General features: G+C 41.6%; 1 protein-coding gene across 3 annotated transcripts; it reads left to right on the top strand.

Moving 5' to 3' along the window:
* The first annotated feature begins 785 nt into the window (after positions 1-785).
* On the top strand, positions 786-22053 carry dnmt3bb.1 (DNA (cytosine-5-)-methyltransferase 3 beta, duplicate b.1). 3 transcript variants are annotated; one of them, XM_086116867.1, is made up of 22 exons: positions 786-940; positions 5420-5522; positions 8975-9119; positions 9570-9643; positions 9776-9895; positions 10871-11011; positions 11730-11888; positions 11960-12067; positions 12654-12795; positions 12985-13107; positions 14902-14946; positions 15028-15107; positions 15332-15444; positions 16625-16808; positions 17091-17175; positions 17251-17396; positions 17515-17605; positions 18583-18731; positions 19542-19627; positions 19733-19802; positions 19881-19999; positions 20124-22053. In XM_086116867.1, exons 1-22 carry the CDS (start codon positions 933-935, stop codon positions 20263-20265), a joined length of 2433 nt encoding a protein of 810 aa, XP_085972993.1. In that variant the 5' UTR covers positions 786-932; the 3' UTR covers positions 20266-22053. The 3 variants fall into 3 exon arrangements, with proteins under 3 accessions (XP_085972993.1, XP_085973002.1, XP_085973010.1); XM_086116876.1 differs by having other exon boundaries at positions 18586-18731; XM_086116884.1 differs by having other exon boundaries at positions 9776-9880.
* The last annotated feature ends 839 nt before the right edge of the window (positions 22054-22892 follow it).

Here is a 22892-nt window from a genome sequence, read left to right on the forward strand (position 1 = left end):
GGGGGGTGCTGGAGCCTATCCCAGCCATCTCCGGGCAGTAGGCGGGGGACACCCTGAATCAGTTGCCAGCCAATCGCAGGGCACACAGAGACGAACAACCATCCACGCCCACACTCACACCTAGGGACAATTTTAGAGCGTCCAATCAGAGTGACATGCATGTTTTTGGAATGTGGGAGGAAACCGGAGCACCCGGAGAAAACCCACGCAGGCCCGGGGAGAACATGCAAACTCCACACAGGGAGGCCGGAGCTGGAATCGAACCCGGTACCTCTGCACTGTGAAGCCGACGTGCTAACCACTGGACTACCGGGCCGCCGTGTATAAATTTGAATCTGAGAAATTCGTTTTTAACTATTAGTTAATTCATCAGAATCAAAATCATCTTTCTTAGCCATGTATGTAGAAAACACAAGGAATTTGATTCCAGTATTACAGGCTACACTAGTATTGCAACAACAAGCAACTATGATAAACAAGGACATGACATACAAGTATCGAAAGACGTTGTAAGGGTATCATTGTGCCGTAGTACCACCCACTGAGAGCTGTGCGACAATGTGCAGAGTATAATTAATGAATTAATTGTAAGCTATTTTACACGCGTTACATGTAACCATTATTATTTTTAACCTCATCGACTTCCTGGTCCAACTCTCCATTTGAGCACAAAAGTTGTGCCACACCTGGTGAAACCTGAGGCCATAAGTTCACCTGCGGGTTGGCTTTTTTCGCAATGGAAGAGAGAACGCCCCGCCCGCCACGGAGGAGGTGGCCGAGAAGTGGGTGCTCCTTGGGGGGTGATTGAAAGCGCGGCAGTGAGACCGTGGGGATCTGCAGTAGCACGTTCCCTCTGCGTGATAAACTCGTGCACAACAACGTCCACTTGTGGAACATTGCACGGCGAGAAAGCGCAATTATTTTAATCCTGGATGCTTATGTAAGTGTTTTCCTTTCCATATACACATGATAATGTCCACCTGACTATTTTACTGTAATTGACGCGTTACGACAATGTGGCGTGTTCCATGCATGCATGCTTTACAGCACAGGACGCACACGCACGTGTAGGTGTCGAAACTTTTCTGCCCTTCCGACACGTTCTTGTTTTTGTAAACCTAGTAAATGGTTTGAGTATTAAGCAGAAAACTTGAGTCGAAATGGCGGTGAGACTTGTGGACGCTGAAGTCCACGCTGTCTTTGGCTGAATTGCCCTCAGGAGAACACGAGTGGGCCAACTTTTAAGCTCAAATTGAAACAAAATGATTTTGAAAAAATTTTTTGAAAAAAAAAAACACCATTTGGTGTACTTTATACTGTAGTTTTAATTTTATACTTACTAGGGCTGGGTGATATGACCTTCACCTAAAATGTCTGATTTTGTTAATAATTTTCACATTGTTGTCATTATCACAAGAAAGGAGGATGGTGGAAGACAACCACAGATGTCAAGACATGGTGCTCATTAATACTGTATGATACAAAAGCAGTGATTTAGCATAGGTTTAAAACATTTGACCCAAATATCATTTACAAGGCTGGTCTATTTGGTGTACTTTATACTGTAGTTTTAATTTTATACTTACTAGGGCTGGGTGATATGACCTTCACCTAAAATGTCTGATTTTGTTAATAATTTTCACATTGTTGTCATTATCACAAGAAAGGAGGATGGTGGAAGACAACCACAGATGTCAAGACATGGTGCTCATTAATACTGTATGATACAAAAGCAGTGATTTAGCATAGGTTTAAAACTTTTGACCCAAATATCATTTACAAGGCTGGTCTATTTGGTGTACTTTCTGTCATTTTCATTTTATAGCTACTAAGGGTGGGTGTTATGGCCTTCACATAAAAACTCAGATTTGTTAATACTTTTCACACTGTTGTCATTATCACAAGAAAGGAGGACGGTGGAAGACAATCACAGATGTCAAGACATGGTGCTCACTCATATGTTCCAAAAGCAGTGATTTAGCATACGTTGGAAATTTTTGACCCAAATATCATGCACAAGACTACAGTGGAAAAGACTTCAGATATGCTGTATGTTGTCAGCTAACTTAACTCCCTTCACAATAAGCAGCACTAGAGCAAATTACAAAAAAAGCCAAGAGGTTTCAAGTCGGTTATTGTCACCCCAGTTGAAGTTTACAATCAAACTAAACATAAAACAAAGAGAATTAGACCTCATGACCTTGAATCAACCATATAGCTTAGTATTTCAGTCAGATACCTTGATTCCAGCTTTAAATAGCATCTCTGTTGCAGGTCTATAACCCTTGAAGCAACAGATTTAACCCAAACGTTTCAGGAAGACAGTAGGTAAACCAACAGCACTCCCGACATAGTGTGACATACTCAACGATTGGTTGGTTGTGAGGCGTCTGGGCTGCTATATGAAGTCGACGCCGAAAGTCTGGCTTGTCCGAATTTTTGTTCGTGTTGCTGCATAGTGTGACATATCCTACGTTGTCCTTTGATTGGTTTTTCGGCATTGACTAATAGGAAGACAATTCCCTCCTACTGATGACGAGAGACTGGATGTGGCACACACAATCAGAATGTGGCGTACCGTATTTAAAAAGTGACTTCAACAAAATGGGAAATATTGCCAAGTATACATAGCTTTTCAACTCATGCTAAGTTTGTTAACTGCAAAGCTAGTAACTAATTAGCAAACAAGGTGCATTGAACACAAATGTATTACCTCAAGTTCTTTTTGGAGAATAGATATTCCATACCGCCTTCCCCCCACCAACCAGGAACGCGTCCATGATTTATTTTATTTATTTTGTATGCCTTTTCTGAACATAGAAACAACGTACATGGAAATAATGCCTCCGTGAACATGATTTAGACAGCTGCTTGTCCCTCCTTCCCCACGGACCTGTGTCGATGGACTCATTTCTGACGGAAGCACGCAACAATTGGGCTGGGTCTGGTCAGTGATGGACTTGGAGTGAGACATTTCACCCAGTCCAAGACACAGAAGAATATTTATCTGATAGTCTGACAGCATGAACGACAAAAAAGTCGTGCGGTTTGGCAAGGTGATTATGGTACCCAAAGGCGGCCATGACAGGCCCACCAGGCCCATCATCATTCAGTTGATGCAGTGTCGCAAAAATGTTTTTTTCTAGATCATTTTGTTATGACTGTCTGTTTTTTTATAAAGTACAATATTATGTACTGCTATCTTTCCTAATTAAAAAAGTGGTACTTGGTGTAAAATGATTTGAGAACCACTGTTGTAGCAGACCGTGCCTGTAGCACATGCAGTAGACACATGGACAAATACAGTACAAATATACACCCATACACACTTTTTTGTCAATTTTAGCATACTGAGATTTGAGACTGCAAAGGGACTGGGGGTCCACCCTATGTGAAGCCTATACAGGAAGTATGTTTTTGCTCAGCAGAGTCACGTTAGACGCCTGCATGCAGAATGGCTGCCATTTTGTTGAGTAGACCGAGCATAAAGTGATCCCAAAGTACATGACTGACAAGGAATTTGGCCCCCAGCGTGAACCCATGCCCCCGCCCCTCCACACACACACACACACACACACACACACACACACACACACACACACACACACACACACGCATACAAATTGAACTCTACACGCACACACGTTTAGGAAGTGAACAAACCCTTCCATAATCTCCAGCCAGCAGTCTTTGATGTGGACCCCCCCTTCCCTCGATGCCCCCCCACCTCTTGATGGGCCCCTCTGGTACCTCTGTTGTTGCACCCACTGCTTTAGTAAAAAGTTCATGTAAAAAAATGTCAATACTGTAGGTTTGTCCTTTGAGTCGGAAAAAAATGCTCCACTACTACGATACCGATAACAACATAAATTATGCTCTGCAAAATAGATAATGAACTTGCTTGCTATGTTGAAGTGAAATTTGTTGTTAAAATTTTCAGCAATGACAAGTCGCTACTACGAGTTTAACAAACAAGATTTTAACATGAAAATCTGTTTTGATTGAAAGCATATAAGTGCATCGAGTGTCTGCCAACGTCGTTTTCCTGTTGCTTTAAATGTTGCTGCCTTAAAGAATTGTGAGTGAAATCCTTTTGCAAAGGTTCTTCAGGAGTAGTCGATGACTAAGGGGCCTTCAAAATTGCAGCTCGACACCTTTCCTCAGCATTTGTAGAATTCAAATGATCCTATCCTTTAAGTACGTCCTGGTCATCTCGCTTGCAAAGGACAGGAAAGGAAATTTCCTCGGCAAAAACGAGAATTCTAAGAGGTCCATACTTTCAGTTTCTCTTTTGACCATGCATTGAAGTAGCAGCAACAAAGACAGATAAACAATTTAATAAAACAATACCACCGAATCCACAAGATGGCTTCAAAGTAATAATTTTATTCCTCTGGCCTGAGGACAAAAACAGTGATTCGGTAAGATTTTCAGCGCATAACAAGAGGATAGGTTGAGAGACCAAAACAAATTTGTGAATTTGCGAATGCTGAACCACAAATATGCCAGGATTCAACAAAAGTGATCATTCGGTTCAACACAATCGTGATGTCAAATTTTCTGAGAATTTCATCTCTCATGGAATTTTCCCCTCTTGTAATGTTTGTGTTTGTGATGGATATTTTCGAAGAAGCTGAGGGTTTCCTGAGGTCTGCTGGCATGTATACACACACACACACACACACACACACACGCACACACAGTCTAGTGTTGACTTATGCTGCTCATGTGCATGCAGGCTGAATGTAATTAATCCTCACACAATGCAAAAAAGAAGGTGGCTCGAACACACGGTGGCGTGTTTTTTGGCTTTGTCGGAGGTTCATTTCGGCATGTCAGTGCTTGTTTTTTTTGTATTTCTTCAAGTCGACGGGTCACTTTAACCCATGCTAAAAGGGCAAACCACGGCAAGTAAATTACCGTGGCCTTTCACAGTTAAATGTAATCAATAAACATCCTTAAAATTTCAATTAATTAATTGAAAGACAAAAGATTATGACACATAGTAGTATTTATTTAAATATTGATTTTACCAATGATGTATTTGTTTCATGTCATTTATAAAACTATTAATTTTGTTAAATAAGATAAAGCAGCAATGAGTTCCTGGTGGTTTAATGTGTTGCTGTGCCAGAAAATGAGAAGTGACAATAAACACTTAAATACACCATAAATTTATTTTTTTTAAAAAGAGAATAAAATAAAGAGAAATAAATCAGTCATGACTCACAGTTTGTAGCCTGCAATGCTAATATTTTGATATTTCACATTCGGATTTATTAATGGACTATTTTATACATAAATTAATTGATGTGAATAATTCAGTCACAATTTCATGTTTATTTTGACATATACAATCATATTGAAATACTGTATAAAAAAGATCACTGGTTTGATTGCTTGATTTCTTGATTGATAGGTTTGAAAAAAGGTCATCACTACCATCCGCCACCGCAACAGCGATGCCCTCTGATCAATACTCTGCTGTCCCCATGGAGACCAACAACAACATGGCCGCTATGGTAAGTCTCACATCTGGCCATGCCGTCCGCATTGCATTCAGTGCAGTTATGTGTATGATATACACTATCAACAGAATACTGTACCACACTACATCAGTGGTCCCCAACCTTTTTTGTGCCACTGACTAGTTCATCCAAATACATGTACATGCTCCGAACAGACCAGCAACCATTCAACGAGGTTGGGCATTGTGATTCTTTCACTCAACAGTACAATGGAAAAGGGCTACAGTTTGATACACGCTTCAGAAATGCATTTTATGAAATTACCTTGAAAAAGTTTATCTTTATTAAGCATAAATATAAATATGCAACACTTTATTTATTGAAAGCTTTACTTGTGTTTACATTTTAAACAGAAAAATACTGTATTTTCCGCACTAAAAGGCACATGTATAAGCCTTCCATTTTCTTAAAAGCTCACAGCGCGCCTTAAAATATGATGCACCTTGTGTATGGTCATTACGGTAATATTTCGACCCCCCAAAATGGCTCCTTGCTCGAGACATGCTGACAACGCATAGTTCAAACTTAAGGCGATCGGTTATGCAGTTGAACACGGAAATAGAGCAGCAGCAAGAGAGTTTTCAAAGTTAATGAGTCAATGTTATAACCTGCTGTTGGTTAAGTGAACTGTGTCGCTGATTTATGAATTAAGTTTTACTGACATCTGATCGTTCTGTTGGCGTTTCCTTAAGCATAGCTCCATCTAGTGGATGCATTGTAGATTGCGTCTTATAATGCGGTGGGCACAATGTATGAAAAAAAAAATACAAAATAGGCCATTCATTGAAGGTGCGCCTCATAATCCAGTGCGCCTTTTATTGTGGAAAATACAGTACTATATGTAGAAAATCACAATGTTCCGTCACTGGTGAGCTTTTTTTAGAATAGGCTCGCGGGCTACTCGACAACACGTTTGTCATCGCTACAGTATGGTAAAATAGCAACCTAAGTCATGAAAGCACTAAGATAGATGGATTAGGATTTCATATCTGTCCAACTTTCAGGTTCTATTTCTAATAAGAATCGCTGAAAAGCGATGGTAACAGTTGCTGTGCTAATAAAACAAGATAAAGGAACTTGATAAAGCTTTACCGTCCTGTCATGTATTCTGAACTGAGCTCTTGCTAACGTCACTTTGCTCACCTTGGCCCCTTTCACTCAAAAGCTTCACAGAGTGAAATGTGGTGGTAGCCGTTGGCGTTTGTTCCTCTTTTTCACGCTCATAAATCACTTTAGTCTGGACAGGGTGTTAGAGGGGGTCTGCTTCCTTCCACCATCTGCTCCTATTTGATTTCTGTTTTCAACGGCCCCCAAAATGTGAAATCCATGTCAATGTGTTAAGTCTTGCATCAAGCACCTGTTTGTGAAGTTTGTCGTTTCGCCCCTTGTGAAACAACAAAAAATGGTGTAGCATTCAGCAATTGTATGTACAAAAGTTTACAATAGGTCAAATGAAGTTCACCCATAAAGGTTACAGTGTATTTTAGGTTCATCCAGAAATTTTAAATATCCTTGACATTAAATGAGTAGTGTACAGTATGTACATCCGTGAGCATCCCTCCATTAGCAGTTACAAGCCATCTTACCGTGTATAATTAGCATATTTTCAGCTACCTTGAGAGATTCCTTGACAGGCGCTCCGTAGTTGCTAGTATTTAGTCACGTGGCCCACTTGAAACACCTTCACCCACAGCGGGAAGCACGCTACAAGTTGCTCCTTCTGCGGATCACTTGCGTTTGTTGCTGATTGTCTTGCCTTTTGACAAGCTCGCTAATGATTGATGACAGCCTCTGTCAGATGCAACTTTTTTTTGTTTTTATTTCCTGTTATGCCTTGAGGTCAAGTAGAGTTTAGATTGAGGCTTGATCAAATGCTTACAATTGCTGTGCTAACATGTAGAAAGATAGCAGCCTGAGTTGAAAAAGTGCCGAGGCAGATCGATTAAAAATATATATAGATGTGGACATATGTCCCTGTAATCAGGAATCATTTGTAATGGCAGTTGATTCAATGCTAACATGCTAACAGTCGGTATGTTATCATACAGCAAGATATCATCAGCCCGTGGAGAAGTCTCTGACTGCACCTGTGTGACTGTCTAGGTGTCCCAGTCAGATTTGGAAGGTTCTGCTCAAATATTCCTTGAGGTGATTTCTTCAAGGGTGTCTCCTCTGCACCTTTTCAGACATCAAACACACCAAAGATTGATCTAATTTAGTGTGGCACTCGACCATCTGACAATCAAATGTGTCATAGAGCATGCAGCCAAACAAAATAGTTCTGCTCGGCTTCCCCGGATTGCATTCCTGACTCGCAGCTCTTCCTTGGCGCGCCAAGCTTCAAGCTAAAACATGTTTTAACCTCTTCTATTTTGTCCCTTCATAGTATAAGGAACAACTTCATTTAGAAAGTATAGAATGAAAGACTAATAAATCAAATTGCGAGCACCAATACATTGATCCTTTACTTATACTGTAGTTGTGAATGTGAACAGCAAGTATAGTCAGCAGCGATAAATGTATCCTGTACTGCTTGTTCATAGACTAATTGCAGTGATCATATACTTATTTTTTTGCTACATCCAATGCTGCTTACTATTCTTGCTGCTGTTCATATTGACGTCTGCGCATATATCTATTTGTGATCGCTTATGATATGTACTGTATTAGATTACATGTATTGATTCATGTGCAGTATATTTATTACAATGCTGCTGACTATTCTGTCTGCACTTCACATTAAATTCTCTAGATTATACAATGAAACTCCTCTACAACGAAACCTACAACGAAAATACCCCGAGTGTGAAAAAATCTTCATGCATTAACACCATTCTCACTTTCCTGCCCCCTTATACAATGAAAAAAAAACCCTGTTGCGTTATACGAAATCTTTTTCTCTGCTCTTGCCTCCGACAAGATTCACTACAACAAAGTCTAATCCAACAGTGACCTCTACTGCTTCGTTCGGAAATGGCAACAGCAACCACCACATTGATTTCCACATGCGCAGTAGTCCAGGAAGTATTTGTTATTGTTAGTTTCAGACACAGCAAGAACGTTGCATTGCTAAAATGGCTACATAACGGACCATTGGATGTCAAGCAGCTAAGACAAGAGCTCTGACGCTGGAAGAGAGGGTAAAAGTGATCAAAATGAAAGACGGAGGAAGCAAAATAAAAGACATTTTCCAAGAAATTGATGTAAGTGAAAGTGAATGCTGAGTAATTTTCACAATTTCTTTCCTTTTTGTCTTTCTACACTGACTATATGAAGTGTCAAATAAGTGTATGCTCATACTTAAGCACTATTGGAATAAAAATAAAGAGTTCACATACGTTAGTGTGTGTGTGTGTGTGTGTGCGCGTGTGTGTGTACGTGCGTGCATGCGCGCGTGTGTATGTGTACAATTTGTTGATACATGCATATTTTTTTCTCCACCCAAGGCGAAGGTGATCCAGCCGCCGCCGGAGGGCATGTTGGAGAATGACAGCGGCGTGGAGCTGACCAATGAGAGGAGCCCACTGGCAGGGGCTGAGCCACCGTCGCCCTTCAGCCCCAAACAGAGCGGGGGTGCCTCATCACCTCGGGGTATAATTAAAAACATTATCATATAATCTTAATGCACAGTATTTATTTTGTATTTATTAATGTATTTATTTTTTGTATTTTCTTTGAATTGAGTTTCTATTGAATTATGTTTATTATTTTAATGTATTATACTTGAATACATTTGCAATGTTCAATTTGATTGTTTATTAATTTATTTTATTTTCACGCCTTTATTATAGCATGTATTTACATTTAATTTTGATTCAAATATATTTTAATGTTTTTTATTTGTCATACTGTGTAATGGAATATTGTATATAGTAATATATACATATTATTTTATTCTTTAATTTTAATTGATTGTCCTCATTTATATCTTAAATATATATTTTTAAAATGAAACCAAACTTGGTTGAAAATGATATTCTATACCAAAATTAAATGTAATTGATTTTTTATTCATTCAGTTCCATTTCTTTGTCTCATCAGATGATCTGGAAAGACGGGCTAGGACCAGGAAGAGGTCCGAGGGCGATGATGGTGACTGGGACCCGTATAATAAAGTACGGCGGGCGTAAGCGGACAACACGAATCCTCATGAACCAACGCTGAATCCGCATTAATCAACGCACGCTGTGCGTGTGTGTGTGCGTGCGCGCGCGGGGGTGGGGGGGTGTTTATGTGCGTGTATTTAGAACAAGACTCAGCTTGCTTTGAGAGAGAGGCCGCGCACTCGAACCATCTTCCAGGCTGGTCTGATGCCGCACGCCAAACCTCGCAGACAGACACGGAAACACGAGGTCATCGCCAATATGGTGAAAACATGAACTAAGATAGAAAAAGTGTATTACTCCTGAATGGGGGAATCAAAGAATAATATCAAAGAATCAAAATATCTGTGCACATATTTAGAATATCAGCTAATGAGACCAGATGTGTATGTGACAACTGTATTCACAGAGAATGGCACTTCACACTATTTTGCCAGTCCATCCTCCGTCTTTCGTCTGCAACCTGGGTACCATTCCGTCATCGTCCCTCCTTGACTTTTGCTCCTTGCTTTAAAAAAAAACCACGAAAAAAAAGGCTGATTTCTCTGCACCTCTAAAACTCATAAAAGCTACGTTGACACGAACGATACTTTTATTTTATTAAACATGGCATGCTTGGAGGCAAAAAAAAGGGGAAAAAGGCCATATTTACCCATTTGTAAATATGGCCTGCAAGATGGCGCCCGAGTAGGCAGCCGTCGGCAAGTGCTCTCATGAGCCTTGCTTTTATTTTGACTTCAAAATGGCGCCGCGAGAGTGGCTGCCTTTCCAGCAGCTCCTATATTTTACTTTGCTGCTGTGAATTGGGAATTTCTCCATTGCGAGACTAATAAAGGTTTTCTTATTCTTAATAGCACCGACTAGCGGGGAAAACCATGATTTGATCTGTTTCTTCTTCGGTTGTTGCTTCAGGTCTTCACTCTGCACTGCTGTTGGTATAGCACCTCAATAGTGGTGCAATGCTGCAACTGCAGTTAAAATGCAGCAGGAGCCTGACGCTGTGTTGAGCGATATCGATCGGTCGGGTTGTGGGAGACACAAAATTAGCTGGAGGTGGCCATCACATAATTTTAAATGCAGGGAAAATCCTGATATGTGAGGTTGCTGATGTTGAAAGAGTTTGATGATCTTGGGAGTCAACTTTGGACTGTGTCCCCAAATTGTTGTCCATGTTGTATGGCTGTTTTTCATTGCGAGAACCTTGTGGAGCTCTTACTCACTCTTGGCTTCCTCCGTCAGTGTGGCCCATCTTCTCGGGCGGACTCATCCAAGGGGGTCGCAGAGCTGCTACGTCTGGAGTTGTTGGAGCATGACTCCAAAGACTCAGCCCAAAGCAGCGCCACCACCATGTCCAGTTGCAACGCCCACACTGAATACAACGTAAGGACCGACTGCGACACATACACTGTTAATGCCATACCTACACATACTTCTGTTCGAGTGTGAAGTTTCGAAACCCATACGACTTTCCACATGTAGGCATTTGTCTCCCTCATAATGAACTTGACAAGCTGAGATTCTCCGCCTAAATTTGATTTGTTCTTTTCTTTTTATTACCTCTAATGATCTGAAACTCACACCACTTCTGTGCTCACCCACTGAAAAAAAACTTTTGACGAATACATTCGTCTGTGGCACAAATGTTTGGATTCCAGTTGACAAATACGGACGCCCATTACACTAAATGAGTTAAATAAAGGAATTAAAGCACAGATGTCAAAGTCAAGGCCCTGGGGCCAGATCTGGCCTGCCACATCATTTTATGTGGCCCGCAAAAGCAAATCAAGCATGTCAAGTTCCATGATGCTTGCTAAAGTCTGAACCAAAATTTCAAATTGTCATATGTACTCCATAATAACAGTCATTATTCTTGACTTCTGATTTTAAAACTGGTTAACCATCAATTTGTTTTGCGCTGTGTATGTAATATGTGGAGATGATTAAACATTTATATGGTTTCTCAACATTCACAACGGCCCTCCAAGGGAAACCGTAACTACAATGTGGCCCACGACAAAAATGAGTTTGACACCCCTGAATTAAAGGAACTACTTAAGTGCGGCCTGTGAGTCGTTTTGCCTCCTCTGGGTGTCTGCAGGACAACAAGGGCTTTAGCGTTGGTGAGCTGGTGTGGGGGAAGATTAAGGGCTTCTCCTGGTGGCCCGGCATGGTGGTGACCTGGCGCGCTACCGGGAAACGGCAGGCCAACCACGGCATGAGGTGGCTGCAGTGGTTCGGGGATGGGAAGTTCTCCGAGGTGAGTAGCAGAAGATGAAAGGCCACATCGAGCCTGACATAAGCTGACTGACCATCTTTGTGTCCTCACAGGTCTCTGCTGACAAGCTGGATTCCATCACTGCCTTTGCCAAGTTCTTCAATCAGGCATCTTACACCAAACTGGTGTCCTACCGCAGGGCCATCTTTCAAGCTCTAGAGGTAAATTTTCGCCTCATACCTCTATACAGGAATCTATTTCTGCTTGTACAATGTCAAAGACTGTGTGTGCCTCTAGTACACTGACTTTAAAGGGAATGGCTAGGAAGTACAAAGTAAGTCATCTGTGTTCACTCCCACATGCTGCAAACGCCCCTTTTTACCTTCACCCGTCCACAATACCAAAAGAAAGATAAGGTCAGCCACTAGCACAGTGAGACTGCACTTTGCACTACAATTGCTGCCATAGGCTCCAGTTCATACATCAAATAGGTCGATTGATATTAAATGAATGGATAGATATACAAACATGCAAACTTCCAGCGCATTGTTTCTGTTTTAAATAATCTGCATGCCATTTTGAGAATCATTGTTTGTAGTATATTTATGCGTTAAACTATTAATGTAGACAATAAATAAACATTGCTTTGGGGAGCCTCAATTACTCACGTTTTTGTTTAGATTATTTGCTAACGGAGCGACATGTTAACTAAATTACCATACATGATTGCAGTAACACTGGTAGAGTTGCTAGCAGCGAATTGTTGAAGTGATTGTATTTGTGTTATGTCATCTCATGATGGTCCAGATGGCCAGCATCCGGGCTGAGAAGAAGTTCCCCCTCTGTGAGTCAGACAACCCGGATGAACAAATTAAGCCCTTAATGGACTGGGCGCAAGGAGGCTTCCTGCCCAAAGGCCAAGAGGGACTCAAACCCAAACGCGGCGCTGGTGAGCAGAGGCCGATCAGCCACAGCCACTATTTGCTGGTGGCTTGACTGTGTGTGTGTGTGTGTGTGTGTGTGTGTGTGTGTGTGTGTGTGTGTGTGTGTGCGTGTGCGTGTGCGTGTGCGTGCGCGTGCGCGTGCGTGTGCGCGTGCGCGTGTGCGTGTGTGTGTGTGTGCATGCGTGCGCGCGCAGACAGTGCCACGCTTAACATGGAAGTCCTGGACGTGTCCCTGCCTGAGTATCCCCCCAGTGCCAAGCAGCCCAGACTCAGCGTGTGCAAGAGCAAGATTGGGCCTGAGGAGTCATACAGCAGAGGTAAGGTTCAATGACAGTCAACCTTTTCACCTTTGTACATGCTTCCGGATGCTAATACTAAATACATCTGTCTTTGTCTTTTGATAAAGCAAGAGCAATTGATAAAACAGAGTAAATGGCTTGAATAATGATTTTAGCTGTAATTTGAAGGTGTTAAGTGAGGTAAATTGCTTCCAACGGAAACGGAACTCTGTCTTGTTGAATAGACGTGTTTGGAATTCAAACATAGTTAACATAATGATTGAGGGACTAGCTAATAGACAAATTGGAGACATGTTTTCAAAGACAGACACAGAAACAAATAAAAATAAATGATTTTAAGTATCGGAAGCACAGTACTGTGGTTCCCTCCCACATTACAAAAACACACATTGTAGCTTAACTGGAGACAATATTGTTCTTAGGTGTGATTATGAGTGTGAATGTTGTTGTCCATCAACGTGATCCCTGCGATTGGTTGGCAACCAGATCAGGGTGTACCCCACCTACTGCCCAATGACAGCTGGGATAGGCTCGAACATGTCCCCGACCCCCGTGAGGATAAGAGGTTCAGATTATGGATGGATAAAAAATGTCCCCAGTTTGTCCCCGTGGAAGTGGCTTTGCAATTTGTCAATCTTCTCTGGACAATTCTATACGACATTCACTCAATTTCTCCTCCTCACACACAAGTTCGCTTGGATTATTATTATTTTTTTTTTTAAACCGAAGAAAATTAAACATTTTGGTGTGTGTGCGTGTGTGCGTGCCTGTTGGTGTGGGTGAAGAAGGGATGGAGTGATGTTTATGTTTGCCCATGTGTACGATGTGGCTTTTTGCAGTAAAACAGTTTTTAAAAAATTGTCTCTTAGTCTTTGACTGGTCTAAATTGTCCCGAGGTTTGACTGCAAGTGTGAATGGTTGTTTGCCTATGTGTGCCCTGCGATTGGCTAGCAACCAGCTCAGTGTGCCCCGCCTACTGTCAGATGACGCCTGGGATAGGCTCCAGTACCTCCATGACCCTCACGAGGATAAGGAGATTAGCAAATGGATGGATGGATGGATGGATGGATGGATGGATATATGGAGAGGTATAGTGCAAGCTTTTGTCATTATTTTCATTTCAAATCAAATACGTCAAATTAGGTCAAGTACTTTGACACATAAAGTAATCCCTTGTTTATCGTGGTTAATAGGGACCAAAATCACCCGCGATAAACGAAAATCCATGAAGTAGCAGCCATTAAACATAGAATTTTTTTTAAGTCCACAAAAGGTCCGGAAACGGTCCGCGAGAAGCTGCAAAACAACAGCGAGTCACATAGAGCAACATATACAGTACTGTACTCCATGTATATGAAAATATATATATATATTTTTTTTTTTTTTATGAATATGTTTGAAAAAATCCATGATGCACTGAGGCCGCGATAAACGAACCACAAAATAGCGAGGGATCACTGTATTCATTACAATCATCATGAAAAGGCCAATAGTGTTCAATTTTATTCAAAATTATTTCTTCTTAAATTGGTTCTTTCTTCTTCAGGAGTTCAAACCGTATCCATGCAGCTAATTTATGAAAGCACAGTAAATGTTGCCACAAACTTTTGAATGGGATTGTATGTTTTGATAAAAGACGTTTTATTGTTATCCGTAAAGAAAAAAAAAGTGGAATTTAATCCAATGCAGCGGGGGAAAAAAGAAAATTGCTGCAGTAAAACCGACATTTAAAAGACGTATCGCCCAGCCCAAGTTTTCACGTGCAGCTATGCAATTGACAGCATCTCATCGTCATGTTTGTTCTTCATCCAGAACAAATGGTCAATGAAGTCCTGAAGAATAAAAGAAGTATCGAAGGTAAACAATTCTCTCACTTGACACACTTTCTGAACTGTATAGTAAGGTGCTCATTGAGCGGTTGGGTTGCGTGTGTGTCAGAGTTCTGTCTCTCGTGTGGCAAGATGAGAGCAGCAACCTTCCACCCGCTCTTTGAAGGAGGCCTGTGCCAAACGTGCAAGGTAACAATGCAACAGCGAACACTCAAAACACACAGTAACAGCCAAGCTCACACGGGAACAGGAAGCTAATGTAGTAGTTAACATCCTCATTCAGTTCTTGGCAAACAGTATTGATGGACTCCAATGTCCTACACTCAGTTGAGCAAGATTGCAATGCCCTGTACAAAAAGCTTGTGTTAGCTAGCTGTCAAGTGAAGCTAATGTAGCAGTCGACGTCTGTGCAGGACGTGTACTTGGAGACGTCCTACATGTATGACGACGACGGCTACCAGTCCTACTGCACCGTCTGCTGCGGCGGCCGAGAGGTTCTGCTGTGCGGCAACGCCAACTGCTGCAGGTTGCACACGCACACACACACACACACATCCACAGATGGCAACACAATGACATAATGGCTTTTTCCGGATGGCTTAATCGAAATCAAAACCAAAGCCAAAAATGTCCATTTTATTCTTAATTAAAACCGAAACATTTATTAACGTTCATGCTGTATTCATTTCACTCCTCATCATGAGTGCAAGAGGTGAAGAATTTAAAATGATAGGTTGTGGCCCGGGCGGCCCGGTAGTCCAGTGGTTAGCACGTCGACTTCACAGTGCAGAGGTACCGGGTTCAATTCCAGCTCCGGCCTCCCTGTGTGGAGTTTGCATGTTCTCCCCGGGCCTGCGTGGGTTTTCTCCGGGTGCTCCGGTTTCCTCCCACATTCCAAAAACATGCATGGCAGGCTGATTGAACGCTCTAAATTGTCCCTAGGTGTGAATGTGAGCGTGGATGGTTGTTCGTCTCTGTGTGCCCTGCGAATGGCTGGTAACCGATTGAGGGTGTCCCCCGCCTACTGCCCGAAGACAGCTGGGATAGGCTCCAGCACCCCCCGTGACCCTAGTGAGGATCAAGCGGTTCGGAAAATGGATGGATGGAGGTTGTGGCCCTTGTCAACTGCACTCATCTCCAGTGCCGCTTGCTTCACTCGGTTCTTTTCAGAAGCACCGTCTGCAATTTTTTTCCAGTCCCAACTTGTCCAAGCACATTACCCATATCTTTATTCCATTTGTATGGCTTGCTTGGCATATGCTGCTTGAAAGTTTAAATGAGTGGCACATAGGTCACAAGCTTCTGTCCTCGTGTCAGTTTGTCTTGTTGGTCTGGTCTTGTATCCCAATTGTCAAAGTCAGTCAACCTTGACATGTGGAATTTTTGGACTGACATGGTGGACTGAAAAACTGAAAAAACATTCAACCAGACTCTTCATCCCATAAATTGCTTGTCGATTTTTTTTCTGGATTTGTCTTCACGAGCAGGACATCAAAACAGCAATGCATGTGTTGATTATTTAACGGGTTACCAAATTCCAACTGCCTTTGTAAATTTGTGGCCCTTTCAGGTTTATCACAGTTGGATTCAGTCAAGAGCAGCTCAAAGCTAAGATTTGATGTCATAAATCTGGGAATTTGGCTTATTTGTCATATTACACGCACATAGGACTAATTGTTGAAGCTTCTACTGTGCCTCCCTTGCAGGTGTTTCTGTGTGGACTGTCTCGACATTCTGGTGCACCGCGGGGCATCGAACAATGCGCGCTTCTTGGACCCTTGGCGCTGCTACATGTGCCAGCCACTGCTGACATACGGCGTCCTCAAGCGGCGCCACGACTGGAGCGTCAAACTGCAGGAGTTCTTTGGCAATGACAACGGACAGGAGTTTGTGAGTTGAATTTCAGCTTGTACCAGCAAACAGCCATCACGAGCACCTAAAGTAGATACAAATGTCACAAAAAATAGGCATCCCCTGGTAGCAGCAAACAGAAACCACGATACCATGAAATTGACGTCAACCTTTACTAGGACATAGACAGTACCTGTCACCATTGTCAACATCTTGATGTGGCCTAGATTCTATCTCCAGCAACACCCGCATAAATTACGTTTGAGACCCCTGGTATATATGAAGCAGGATCACTTATTAATTTGTTGACTGTCCTTCCAGGAGACCCCAAAGATTTATCCGGCAGTCCCAGCAGAACAGAGGCGACCAATCCGAGTCCTCTCACTGTTTGACGGCATCGCCACCGGTAAGTCAGGGACAGGAGAGCGCTACAAAAAAGCATAATAAGCTCTTCACATTAATTGTGTATTACTGCTTGCAGGCTACCTGGTCCTAAGAGATCTGGGCTTTAAGGTGGACCAATACGTGGCATCCGAGGTGTGTGAGGATTCCATCTCTGTCGGCGTGGTCCGACATGAAGGAAAGATCCAATACGTGCACGATGTTCGGGACATCACCAGGAAAAACGTGAGGGCCAAAATGTTGACAGTGTTGTTGTTCTATGACGCCACAATGGAACACCATGTTGGACTTCTTTAAAACTGTTTCTCCATTCTTTTGACACGGTGCTGCTTCTCTTCCTCAGATTCAGGAATGGGGGCCATTTGATTTGGTGATAGGAGGAAGTCCATGTAACGACCTGTCTATTGTCAACCCAGCCAGGAAGGGCCTCTTTGGTAAGTCCAGAAATATGATGTGAATAAGGTGCATTTGAGGTACAGTGAGCCCCTGCTCTTTGACGGCTAAGGGAGGGATATGCTGCAAACAGCAAAAAATATGCGAGTAATTGATGTCCCACGGAAAAGGCATTTGTAATTGCCTATAGATGCCTCAAAATGGCGGCAAAGCAGAGGATCTCACAAAGCAAGTTGGATTATGTCTCCAGGAATTCAAATATTTAGAGTGGCAAGATGTGAAGTTAAATAACATATTGGTATTGCTCTTGCATGTATTAACTGTATGTGTGTATGAACACAAAAAAAATGAGTTAGTCAACACAAACAAACCACCTTCACACGAGGCTCAACTGTCGTATTAGCGAACATTCCACTAGCCAAAATAGCATGCTAGCGCATGCTATCAGACATGGACAAACAATGACTTTCAGTTTGTGTCACTTGCTCACAAACACGTGACACAAACTGAAAGTCATTGAGGTCACCTTTTGGCATTTTACATCCATAATTTACATTACATACATTTGTACATCTTTTAAACTCATCCGAAAACACATTTTTATTTTTTGGCTTTCGATTCACTGTGAGACTTGGCATTCTTTTTGTGTTTTGTTGTGTTTACGTGTTAATTTTATTTTTTGTTTTAACTGTTTTTATTTCTGTATGTCTGATTGTCAGTTTATGTACAGCCCTTGGTATGCAGATGCGGTAGTTTTTAAATAAAATTGAGTTGAGAAATAAATGTTAACGAAAACAGGCAAACTAAACTACTTGGAAGAAAAGCAAAAATATACTTTGGGTTTCACTTTCATATACTTTGGGTTGCACAAAACAGCAAACATGCAATTTTTTTCAACAAATAGTGTCGCCCCCCAAAAATATGCAAATGGTTGTTCACTGTAGAAAGAGAAACGTAATGTCATTATGGTGCGTTGATGTGACAGTGAGCTTACTCTCATGAGGTTTTGTCGCTCCAGAAGGCACAGGGAGGTTGTTCTTTGAATTTTACCGCTTGCTCAGCGAGGCCAAGCCCAAAGAAGGAGAGAATCGTCCATTCTTCTGGATGTTCGAGAACGTGGTCGCCATGGGTGTCAACGACAAGCGGGATATCTCACGATATCTGGAGGTGAGAGGCTTGATGGTCTCCTAAAATGTCCTTTTTTTCTATGGTTGATTTTTTGTCATGAAATCAACATAATTCAAAGGTTTGACACTCAGTGCCAGCAAATGGACACCAGTTGTCACCATGAAAAAGACACCACCACCAGGAGCATATCAATACTCTACCATCAACAAATTGAGGCCACACGCAGTAAATAGACGCCACCTTGGCACCAGGAAATAGACAAGATCCGGCCAAAAATACACACTCCCATTATCAGCAAATAGACACCACTTGTCAATAGCACATCAACACTACTTCTTATCAACCAATTATCTTCTCAACACCATTCACCATGTAATGGAACGTCCCGTGAGTTGGAAATAGACGTCACACATGACCCCCAGTACATAAAAGTTCAATACTCGTTTCAGAAGGCAAACTGTTTCTTTCCCCACCAGCAGCAGCAAGTAGACACCACTATTACAAACATATTGATACCCCCCATCACCTACAAATGAAGGCCACACACAGCTACGAGACACCACCCATCACATCACACTCCAAACGTCCCCAAGTAATCGATATCGCTTGTCACCAGTTGATAGACACCATTTTAAACCAGCAAACAGACCGCACCCGTCACCCGGGAATAGACACCACTCATTCCTAGCTCTGAGATTCCACCATCACCAAAGCCAATTGACACCCCCTGTCTCCTTGAAATAGACAATAGCTGTCACCACTGCGAACACACACAAATAATATCATTATTTTTTTGTTTTCGCTCTTTTGAGTTGCTCATTAGAAATATATTCTTTGCGTTGGTTGCAGTGTAACCCCGTGATGATTGATGCCATTGAGGTCTCTGCAGCCCACCGGGCTCGATACTTTTGGGGAAACCTGCCGGGTATGAACAGGTGCGAAACAAGGCTCTAAACCCGCTTTAGGCCATATACACATTCTGCAAGACTACAGTACATTCCGCATAATAATTACAATGACATGAGTGTTTTCCATTCCAGACCTTTGTGTGCATCTGGAATGGACAAGCTTGAGCTTCAGGACTGCCTGGAACACGGACGAGTTGCTAAAGTGAGTGAATCGCAGATGTGAGCCTTTTTCCTTTTTTTCCTTTTTTTTTTTTAACAAACAAAACGTCATCTTTTTCAGTTTGGTAAGGTTCGCACCATCACCACACGCTCCAACTCCATCAAACAGGGAAAGGACCAACACTTCCCAGTCTTGATGAATGGAAAGGAGGACATCTTATGGTGCACTGAGTTGGAGAGGTAACCACACAGTCAATCAGATGGTAGCTTTGATTGACAGTTGCATTCTAGCATCCTAATCTTCAGTTTTGGCACCTTCAGGGAGGCACGATTTAAGTTGTAACTTTGAAAAAAATGCTTTCAGGATTTTTGGCTTCCCAGTCCACTACACAGACGTGTCCAACATGGGAAGAGGTGCTCGGCAGAAACTCCTAGGCCGGTCCTGGAGCGTCCCTGTCATCCGGCATCTTTTCGCACCCCTTAAAGACTTCTTTGCCTGCGACTAGATGCCACCACGAACCAGCACAAAGATCCTACGTCACCAGCAAATTGACACCACAATACCCTGTGATCATCAAATCGAGGCCAGAACCTGAAAACAGATACCACAGCAAATCACAGCACATAGACACCACCAGGAAACATACATGTGACATCACCAACGAATAGACAGTGCCTTTCGCCACTGCATTGTGGCCAACCATTACCATAATTTTGACACAATTTGTTATCAGGAAATAGTCATCACCCTCACCAGCAACAAACCTGTCATTAGCAAATACTGTACGTAAGATACATGTTACTAGGCACAACCAACAAATGGGCATTTATTACCCGCAAATAGACACTGACAATCACCAGGAAATGGAAACCAAACCACCTTACATTAGCTTAGCAGTCTTTCAAGGTCATTTTTAGTCTGGAGGGACTATGTTGGTATTACCGTCCCTTTTCCTTGGCCAGTATGCCTTTGTTTCACTTTTTGTAGTTAATAGCAAGGCTGTGGAAGGAGGTTTTTTTGTGAGAACTCTTTAGGAAGAATTGATAGCAAAGGAAGATAGTGAGATTAAGGATTTTCTTCTTTTTTTTCAGTTCACGTTTTAGCTGGTCTTGATTTACTTTTTGTTCTCTTTGTTCGAGAAGACAGTCTGATGTTTTCTTTAAAAAAATGAGGAGTTGATAGACTTACGTGTTTTATTTTTTGGTATGATTATCGTGTTTAAAAGTTAGCTTCATCTTCCTGAAAGGTCCCTCTATGGTAGGGGTCTCAAACTCAGTTCCTGGAGGGCCGCTGTCCTGCATGTTTTCCAAGTCTCCCTGTTGCAACACAGCTGATTCAAATGATCAGATCATCAGCAAGCTCTGCGGAAGCCTGACATTGAACCTGTTCATTTGAATCAGGTGTGTTGCAACAGGGAGACTTGGAAAACATGCGGGACAGCGGCCCTCCAGGAACTGAGTTTGAGACCCCTGCTCTATGGTAACAATACTTGAAATAAGCGAATGCAAACAAAAAGAACAACAAAATGATTGGGTGAATCTTGGTGTATTTTTTACCCCAGTTTTTGAAAAGTCCTTATTGTTTGGGAAGTATCTTGATGCGAATCTGTTTACTGTAATGTCGACAAAAACACGCAGTATTCTGTGCCGACAAGCACTGACGACTTTAAAGTTGTCAGAGCTTAAGCTTTTGTATTTTTAGTACTACTGTAATTGTTCCAAGTGTCATAACGGAACATGTGTTGGGTTTTTTTTTTTTTGTTTGTTTTTGTGGGTGTGTTGTGGCTGTCACCAAAACCAAACTTATATTACCTCAAAGAAATATCTTTTCTTTCTATTGTCTTTAATCACTGGAACGTTTGGAACATTCTTTTCACAATGACAACACACACAAAAAAGTTCTACTCAGTGTCTGTGTTTACTTGTTTTTTTTCTTAAGGGACCAAAAGAGAACTGTTTACATGTTTCACTCATAAAAATGTTCCTGTTGTATGTTTGAACCTGCTCTTTTTGAGTGTGTTTTGTCAAAATGCTGACACCAGTTTTAGAGCATATTCATCCATAGAGTTATCATGTCTCATAGATTTTTTTTGATCCTTTCATTTAACAAAATTACAACTGAGAAGGTTTTTGCATTTTAGTACTTCATTGCTAGCATTAAACAAGTTAGCTTATTTTTGATACTTTTTTTTAAACATTCATTTAAACTGTTAGTAGAAAAGTACTGTATATTTTTTTGAAATCTTCTGTAGAGTTTGTATTCAATAAAAGGCAGTTGCGGCTGGTTTAAAACAGTCCTGTCCTATTGTCATGAATAAACCGAATCAAAATTATTGTCTTTATTTCGAACATGTAAATCAGGTAATGTTCAAATTAAAATGGAAATTGAAAATATACAGTTTTCTATGTGTCGGTCAAGGAAGAAAATACATATAAAGAAAAATACAATTTTGGCAAAGGATAAGAAGATTATCACATGCTCAAAAGGGGGTATGAGAAAGTATAAACTTATCCAGACTTCCACTTATCCTTACTTCAAATCCTACTTTTCCTGAATTGAGTGGGGACGTGACTTGCTTGATTTTTGCTCCAGAAACTTGTTTGAAACTTAAATGTTAGAATTTCAGACTTTATTTATCTGGCACATGATGTTTACGAGATGATCAGTCACAACATGGATTATTTTATGTGTGATATTTGACATAGAAAACTGTGTTCGTCCATTCTTGTGACTTAGACAAAGATCAGATCATATTTTGCACCCAAATTATGCAGAGAGACACAAGTAGTTCCAAAGGGTTCTCATACGTTTTTATTACAACTAGCATGTAAACATACGGTTAGCTACTCCATAGCTAGCCGCTGTGGGCGTTCTCGCAAATTTTTGGTGACGTAGTACCGTTTTGGTTTTTTTTGCACAACATCGCCGACCTTAAAGTCTGAATAGTGTTTTTATTCGTTACATTTTAAACGAGTCAAATATACTGTATATATATTTTTTGTGGGAATTATGAAATTGGGGGTATAGAGGTTAATACAGGTAGTAGGCTCGGCGGGGAGAGGGGGTGGGGGCGTAGGGGCCGGGGTGGGGGTCGTTGTTTGAGGGGAAGTGGCCCCGAGGTCCCTCAGTTTT

Source organism: Hippocampus guttulatus, chromosome 1, assembly GCF_054856545.1.
Source record: "Hippocampus guttulatus isolate MCC_2025c chromosome 1, RoL_Hgut_1.0, whole genome shotgun sequence".
In the NCBI taxonomy this organism is placed as follows: domain Eukaryota; kingdom Metazoa; phylum Chordata; class Actinopteri; order Syngnathiformes; family Syngnathidae; genus Hippocampus; species Hippocampus guttulatus.